We start from the raw sequence: 8,685 nt of genomic DNA on the forward strand, positions 1-8,685 counted from the left end.
CTAAGATTGTAGCATGCTTCCGGAATCTTGTTTGCTTAGCCATTGGTCGGACTTGGACAACCCCAGCAAAATTCCAAGCGACCGCTTCCGATGAGTCCTTCGCGTAAAAATCAATACTGCAACCGTCTTTAAAGGAATATTGAAAGCTTAGCCGGAATTCATGAACCAAATCGCCCAGCTTTGGGAAGGATCCCTAGCCGACAGAATTGCTCTGGCAACTTTAGAAGCTTTTTTTTAGACTCGTAGAGACAATTTCCAAAGTAAAATGTCTCGTTCCTCTAGTTTACACATAGAACGGCGATATACACTATGGTCCCCGTAAGTATGAATAACGCGAGTACCTTTCGAGAATGCCCCGTCAATCCTGCCCTTGTTGATTTTAATTTGTTCGACATGTTTGCCAGCATAGGTCTTAGCAATGTTATTACCACTTCGCGATGACCTAAATAAAACGCCGTTTAACCCGATTCGGCTCGTTGCTATGTATCCCAACTAGAAAGTGTTGATCAAGCTTGCACAGTTGGAACGCCTCTCCTACACTACGAGCCCTCCCATGCACGCCGCGATAAGGACACTGGGAGTTTAGAGAGATAGAACTGCGATGGTCTATAGAAGGTATTACATATCTGTTTCCCCAAGAACCCAATGGCGGAACTGCTTTATTAAGGACCAGCACCAAACATTCACATCGCTATCATCGTTTTTTGGACCTGAGGTAGTATGTATGCTTTGCAGCCACTAACGATAACATCTCTTTCTTCTTTGACTGAAGCGCCCGATTGATCGCCCTTACTAGTTTCGTTGGGTTAGCTTCGTCCTGAGTGTGTTGGAACACTAATGTATCTTCTGTCTGGAAAAACCGGTCCATCTGAGTCGCTCCGTTCACACTTGGGTCTAGTTCAACGATCCGTAGACTTTTGTCGAAAAAATTGCCGGCCTTGCTTTGTTGCCGAAAATGCCGTTCTAGGAATGGTTTGACACTCTCTTTCGCTCGATGGTGGACACTCGTTACCTGTTCACCTTTGAGCTCTACAATGAAGGCGAATGTATTAATCCAATGGGCATAATCGGCTTTCTTTGGATATTTCTTCGTTTTCTTTATTTGTGCCATTGCCCTCGCCCTGCCCCGTGAGGCTTTTGGCGAGGCCCGTCGGGGGGAAGGTTGCAGTCGAGCGTTATCTGGCCCACCATCTGGGAGGCTATGCATAGCATGGCTCCTTATGCCCTTCGATGTGCCCGTATGTGGGGTATCAGAAAATCTCGTTGTCTTAGTATTCGGTTCGAGGGCGTTGCCTTCATTTTTCAAGGCTTTAGGATTGGACAGAGCCCCTGGACTGCCATTTGCTCCTTGTCGAGAGCCCACATGCGTGGATCGTCCGGTTGAGCTAGAATCGTGCCTATGCTGGCCCAGTTGAGAGCACTCTGGCCTTTGTTGTGGCAACGCTGAGGCCATTGACTCGGCGTTGGGTGCTTGGTGTGGCGGGGGTGTCACCAGATCTAGTTGGTCATTGACGACGGCTGAGTACTTTTTGGAACTGTTTTGGGGACTGTTCGTTCTCTCGGCGTGTTCTGGACTCGGTCTAGTTCTCGGGAGCTCTGTATGGGCCCTGAATTGCTGAGAAACGGAGTCGATCGAGTCTTTCTCACTCTGCGGCACCCTCGACCTTTTGAGAAAGGCGGTCATCTTCTCAGTAGCGGCCACTGCTTGTAGCCCGTAGACTAGACCCTTTCCCGAAGAACTCGCTTGCTTCCTTACTGGCCGCTGAAATGTCTTGGCTGAAGTTGCGTCCACCGGCCGCGGCACTGGGTACTCTATACAGGGCCGTTTATTTATCTTGAGATCCGGTTCTCTCGATTTCCCTCGTTTCCCAGCATCTTTGTATTGCCCCCGTGCTGGGAACGGTTTCTGAATGGGTCCAGTTCTTGAGGGCTCCATACGGTTCCTGCATTGCTGAGAAACGGGCTCGGTCGAGTTGTTCTTACTCTGTGGCACCCTCGACCTTTTGAGAAAGGCGGTCATCTTCTCAGTAGCGGCCACTGCTTGTAGCCCGTAGACTAGGCCCTTTCCCGAAGAACTCGCTTGCTCCCTTACCGGCCGCTGAGATGCCCTGGCTGAAATTGCGTCCACCGGCCGCGGCACTGGGTACTCTATACAGGGCCTTTTGTTCGTCGTATATTCCGATATACCCGTATTCCGTCGCTTTTCATGGCCCTTGCCGAGAGATTCGGAAACCGACGGGGTCTCAACGGGTTCTCGAACGGGTCCAGTTCTTGGGGGCACCGTACGGTTCCTGCATTGCTGAGAAACGGGCTCGGTCGTCTTGTTCTCACTCTGTGGCACCTTCGGCCTTTTTGAACATTCAAGAAAAGAGGTCATCTTCTCAGTAGCAGCCTCTGCCTGCAGCCCGTAGATTTGGCCTCTGCCTAATCCAGTCCGACTCACACTTTCTGGTAGTTTGCCCAAGTGCCGTACCGCAGGGAGCTCTATGCAGGGCCGTTTGTTCGTCTCGAATTTCGATCTTCTTGATTTCCACCGGTTCCCATAGACCTTATTAGGCTCTTGAGAGGCTGCTGATGTCTCAACGGATTCTCGAAGAGGTCCAGTTGTCGGGAATTCTGAAGAATTTCTACATTGCCGAGGAAGGGGCTCGGCCGAGTTGTTCTCAGCCTGTGGCAGTTTTGATCTTTTTGACCTTTCAAGAAAGGCGGTCATCTCCTCAGTAGCAGCCTCTGCCTGCAGCCCGTAGATTTGGCCTCTGCCTAATCCAGTCCGACTCACACTTTCTGATAGTTCGCCCAAGTGCCGTACCGCAGGGAGCTCTATGCAGGGCCGTTTGTTCGTCTCGAATTTCGACCTTCTCGGTTTCCACCGCTTCCCATGAACCTTATTTGGCTCTTGGGAGGTTGCTGCTGTCTCAACGGACTTTTGAACTGGACCAGTTCTCAGAGGCAGCTGAGAAACGGGCTCGGTCCAAGTCTTCTCACTTTGTAAAACTATTGACTCTTTGGAAAACCTAACCATTTCCTCAGCAGTAGCCAAGGCTCTCGACCCGTATAATTGATTGCCTTCGGCCTCGGCTCGTGCCCTTCTTTGTCGTATCATTATTTTGGTTGGCTTTTTGCCTAAACGACCCGCAACAGAAAGTTCGATACAAGGTCTTTTGTTCATTCCGTAATGTTTTGATCTTGACTTTCGACGTTTCGTGCCGTTACTGTGAGCCATCCGAGAAGCAATGTGCTCTTCCAGACACCATTTATCTGCGGCGATAGTAGGAGAGCCGTTCTTCTCTAGTGCCGCAAGGCCAGTAACCGAGCGTCTTATACTAGGACACGTGGACATTCTATTGCCTCTTGATGCGCCATTTGACTGTGCTTTCTCTGCAAATTGAGGGGTTGTGGGAACAGCTGGCTCAGCATATATGTCGAAAGAAACCGATTTGGGCGAGTTACCGACCAAACCATCCACGGGAGTCTTGATGCATTCACTACCTGCTTCATCCAAGTCTTCAACAGATGGTTGCTGCCACTTGGTATGGGTCGTCGCTTCCATCCCGTCTACCTGACGCCCTGGCTGGGGCACTTGAGTTTGTCGTAATGACCCATCCTGGGCAAGCTGCCCTTGCGGCAAACGCTTAACTGTAGTCTTGGTATGAGGTTGCTCGTTAAGCTTTGTGTTATTGAAGTGATTCTTCTGTTGCGGAGCCTGCAGCGATCTCTCGTTACCCGCCCCTACAAGTCCCGGTGATACCAGGGTATTCTCCATGTTTCCTCGGCTCCGCGTCCGCGTCCTCGGGGAGATATTGCAAAATACAGGATTGGAACTGGAGACTGGATCAAGTGCCTGTGCGCCTTTTGCTTGCTCTTGCCTCGGTGGAACGGTTTGGGATCTCACGGGGGTGATGTGCGATGTCTCTGCAGTCAAAGGCCTCTCTCTTGCTGGCGGGGCCCGCCCTGGATCATGTGTACTTGTCTGAGTTGTGTCTGCCTTTGTGCCCGCCTGTCTGAGAGCATTGTGAGGTAATGTTCCTGTGCTTAGTAGCCTACCTTCTCCTTCAAACTCTAAAGGAATGTCAGTCATGTATGACAGATGGTAGATGTGCCGATAGCAAGAGTAAGGGTACCTTTTTCGCGCTGTAGCTCTCCAGGATTGACTGGAGAACTGACGACATTTGTATCAAATATTTGCCCCTCGTCCTCGTCATTGTAGGACTCCGCTGAAAAAAGGCTCATGCTCCTTTGATAATGTTCATCGTCCCCAAGCTGTAGGGACAGAACGGGACTTCCCGTTGGTATGCCCTTGTTAAGGTCACATTGAGATGGCGGCTTCTCCTCTTCGCTCTCACGTCCTTCTTTTCTTCCTTGGAGATACATTTGCTGTCTCTGTCCCGCCTCGCCTGCTTGATCTAGTGCGCAAAAGGTTTGCCCACCAACTACTTGAGCTTTTAGCCTGTCTTTGTCTGCCGTCTCATCTATTGGCTTATCTGCTGCAGGCTGACGATCCAGCCTGGTCCGTACTTTTGCGGGCTGAAGGGGCAAAGATGTTGGACTGCTGGTGACGATGGTCTCTGTGCGGCCATAATCGTCATTCACATTAATTCTGCCGTGTGTCCTTTTATTGTCGGCTATGACCCGGCCTTTAGAATCTGTGGCTGAGTTCAGCGGTCGGATATACTTAGGGTTCTGGTCAGTGAGACCTCGCGAACTTTGGGAACTAGCACAAGCGTCTTTTGCTGTTAGCAGAAGACTAAGCGGAGCCAACGTATTGTTCCCGTCCCAATTATGGTCCAAATTCTCGATCGAGCTGGAATCTAGACGCGGAATAGGAGTGTTCCCCCCTACATAAGGCGTCATAGGAACCCCTCGGTTCAACGGAGAGCTTCCATCGGGATGGCGTCCTCCTACCTCGCACTCCACACAGCTAGAGTAACCACTTGTAGAACTTTCATTGAGATGGCGTCCTCCTACCTCGCACTCCACACAGCTAGAGTAACCACTTGTAGAACTTTCATTGAGATGGCGTCCTCCTACCTCGCACTCCACACAGCTAGAGTAACCACTTGTAGAGCTTTCATATGCATGGTCATTGTTTTCAATAAGCCCACAGGGTTGCTTGCTGGTATCTCTGGCCGTTTGAGTATATGCCTCTTTTAATTGCTCAAATGGTTCCGACGGTAAAACGTGGTCCGGCTCGCGCCAATCATCGTAGGAGAGCGAATCAATTTCACCATCGCCTTTTCCATGGGGTGCTAAACTCGACAGAGACAAATAACTGCCTTCAGGATATGTTGATGTCGGGGAGCTGAGACAGGTGGCTTCGCTCGCGTGTGGGAGCTTGGCATAAGCAGACGGGAAGAAAGGATCCCCGAAAAAGGCGCGGTATATACATGCCAACTCCACTAGCGTTGTAACGTCTTTCTGCTTTTGAACCTGTTGCGCTACTTCAGTCCCAACTGTCTCAGCAATGTCAAAAAACAAATATTTCCTTGCGCTGTTTGACTTCTCGGACCATCGATTTCCCTTTTGCCCTAGTCGCTGCTTCACTTTGACATTGGGGAAGTCTGTCCAATCGGACGGGTGTAACGTCACACTCCGATCCTCATGGCAGGACATATAATCAGCTGAGCGAAACTCTATCAGGTCCGAGGAAAACCCTAAGAGCTTCGCAGTATAGGCGAGACGACAACTATCTACCTGGCTCCCCTCTCTCATCACAAACAACCAGAGTTGACGACAGCTTAGCTCTTGACGGTCTTCAAAGGGAGCACATATAGTCCGCCAACCATCAATGGTTTGAATTTGATATTCATCACTGAGGTTCATTTCTGCGGTGTAAAGCCCCTTCAAGCCCGTTTCTAGGGGCATGGAGCAGCCGTGACCGCGCTTCACTCGGGTTTTTGTCGAGCTCGAGTAGTTCCCTCATACAAATCGAAATGTTTTCCAGGAAGACCATGTGCGCCCCGAATAATCTCATCGATGGGATCATGCCATTGAATTTCAGAATACTGTTCTCCAAACCGATTCGGCACGCTTTGCTGAATCCTTCGAGGACTGTCGTGTGAGAAAAAAAACGGTGGATTTCCCCACAATCATCTTCTGATACTCCAGGCATCAAGCCCTGTAGCTTATCGAATAGTTCAGATGGAATGTCACTTAACTGAAAAGTTTCCAAATCATTCACCTGATTTCGTGTTTGCATCACCACTTCGCTCCAAAAGCCGAAAATATAACCCACCAGGTATTTCTCGATTGACTAGTTCAATATCAGAATCTAGAAGCTGCCCAATGCGAAGCGGATCTACTAACTACTTCACATAGCGTCGCGTGGTATGTTTTGAAGCTGCCCAGTGGGAACGCATACGCCATCGCTGGGAACGGCAGTAACACTTGGTCAAATGCGTCGGAAAGCCTGGAGCAATTCGAGAGCGTGGTCAGATTCCGACTGTCACCAACGCTGAGAAGGCTTTTTAGCCTTCTATTTTCTTCCCTTCCAGCAAGGTTTTCTGATTCGCGGATCGCAGGGTAAAGCCTGCCGGCGCTCGGCGTGATCTGGTGACAAGACCCCCGTAATATCGCATTCATTTTTGCTCCATCAATATCTGGTGGCTGCAATTAATCAACAGTTCTATATCTTACTAGATTGGATGTCCAGGGACTCACCATCAAGGACAATGTGTACAATCCCAAAACCGGTAGAGCCTTGCAGTAGAATCGAATTCTTGGCCGCCTCGATGCGGGAGTGGCCGTCCAGGCATAACAGTTCACCCTCTTGAAATACTAAAGTTGGTATCTCCTGGCTATTATATTGGCTGGGAATTTGTTTCTCTGCTTTCTGGAGCGCTTCTTGGGAGACCATAACAATAGGCGCATATACGACTTGGTCCTGGTCACCTTTGAGTTGTGCCAGTTTCTCTTCCCAGAATTCCACATCTCGCCTAAGCAAGAACTTTCTTTTCTTTGAATGAAAACTGATCAAGTCATATTGCACACGAGCGGTGCCCTTGTACTCGGGCCAACCGGCATTCAGAAGATGCTTCATCGTGCGTTCTTTCAAGGGCATTCTATAGAGTAAGGTATTAGTATATTTTGTGTATCTAATTTGGGTTACATATTGCCTTAGGCCTCAACGGACTCTCTATTCTTAGAATCTTCAAGCCTCCACAATCTGTATCTACGTAACCATACCGTCACAATCACACCTAGATAGCTTACTTCCATTTATTTTGCCCCCACCCAATGACTTTGTGCCGTCTTCGCAGCTTTTTGTAGCCTTTGGTGCGTCTCAAGCGCATGGGGCATCATAGCTCTCCATTTTCGCCTGAACAATAGACTCTACCGGTCTGTGGAAGACATTAAACCCCTCCACAGCTAGACGTAATGTATGAAACTCGAAAACCTTTAGACCACATTGTGGATGAATCACGCATTCCATCGAGGAGTTGATACTCAGTCGGGGCTATAAAAGGCCCCAGTAATACCTACGGAGGTTGTGAGCACGAGAAGACCGTCGGTGAAGATTAGGCTGTTCTCAACGAGTAGCAGAATACATGAGACAAGAATGAAATTTTCGGGCAACCAGTGCCCTGAACTTTGACTAGCTAGTTCATAATATGTTTTTGCGAACGAAATAAATTCACATTGATATCATGTATTATTTTATGACATATTATTTCTTGATACATTTAGTCAAATTTCAACTTCGGTCTGTTTCCCACCATTGGGTATTCAGGTGGAGCCATCAGGGGGAAAATACCATAAAAAGATTTATTGTAGCCAGTACAGTATCTATTTGTCAATAATCGACATCCTGCTCCATGCGAATAGGCTTGCCACTCCTCGCGGGAGAAACATCATGACATCTAGCCTTTCCTTCATGGTGAGACTTGACGACCAATCTAGCGGCATTTATTGACAATATTGTTGATTTCGTGTATTGCTCACAAAGCTCCAAGCTTGATAGTGCCCACGTTGCATAATCTGGGCCATTCCGATCTATGGGCTCCAATCACCCAAATTCGGGGAACTCTTTGGTATAACGGTTTGTATATAGGCAGAACATTTGTGCCTTTATTGTCACGAATGATTGGCTAACCCGACCAGAAAGTAAAAAAGGTATAAGAGTGGAAGGATAGCTGGGGAAAGAGGGCAGAAGAAAAAGAAAGAAAAAAGACAAAAGGCTTTATTACGCCCACTCCGACTACTGGGTAAGCAACTCGGTCACAAGCTCTTCTGCATTCCCCGTGAGAACATCAATGTCCTCTCAGGCACTGTCTTCTAGTGCATCATGTTCAGGCTCCTAATTTCGGGACTGTATTATCCATGATAACCTCCCTCATCTCGCTGGTTAGAGGTGCAACAAGCGGCTGTATCTACCACATGTCCAAGATCCCCAGGTCTCACCTCGTGACTTTTTATCTAGGGGTTCTTTTTAATTTTGGTAACAGTGCTTTTCTCTCCCCTCTAGGCCTCCTGAAAGTCAATCCTGCTGCCTTCCCAGAAGACGAGCCTACGGGCCTTGATGGCTGACCCCAGCCTGCACTATGCATAGATATGACGCCGTGACCGTTGCTGTTGGGAACTAGGTTGGTCAAGAGGAAACATGTTTGATTTTATATTCAACATATCGGCTCCGCATATATGGCTTTCAATGAGTGACGTCGTCTTCTTCAATCTAAACATGATGGATGC

At 48.7% G+C, this 8,685-nt stretch overlaps 1 protein-coding gene across 1 annotated transcript; it reads right to left on the minus strand.

Annotated features, from left to right (window-relative positions):
- Positions 1 to 694: 694 nt before the first annotated feature.
- Positions 695 to 7,057, minus strand: N7508_011155 (uncharacterized protein; the record flags this gene model as incomplete). Its single annotated transcript, XM_058469215.1, has 5 exons — positions 695 to 4,059; positions 4,122 to 5,651; positions 5,923 to 6,250; positions 6,304 to 6,596; positions 6,658 to 7,057. The coding sequence occupies 5 exons, from the start codon at positions 7,055 to 7,057 to the stop codon at positions 695 to 697; spliced, it is 5,916 nt and encodes a 1,971-aa protein (XP_058314193.1).
- Positions 7,058 to 8,685: the final 1,628 nt, after the last annotated feature.

The sequence above is a fragment of the Penicillium antarcticum genome (genome assembly GCF_028974205.1).
Source record: "Penicillium antarcticum strain IBT 31339 chromosome Unknown utg000010l_segment0_segment0, whole genome shotgun sequence".
NCBI lineage: Eukaryota > Fungi > Ascomycota > Eurotiomycetes > Eurotiales > Aspergillaceae > Penicillium > Penicillium antarcticum.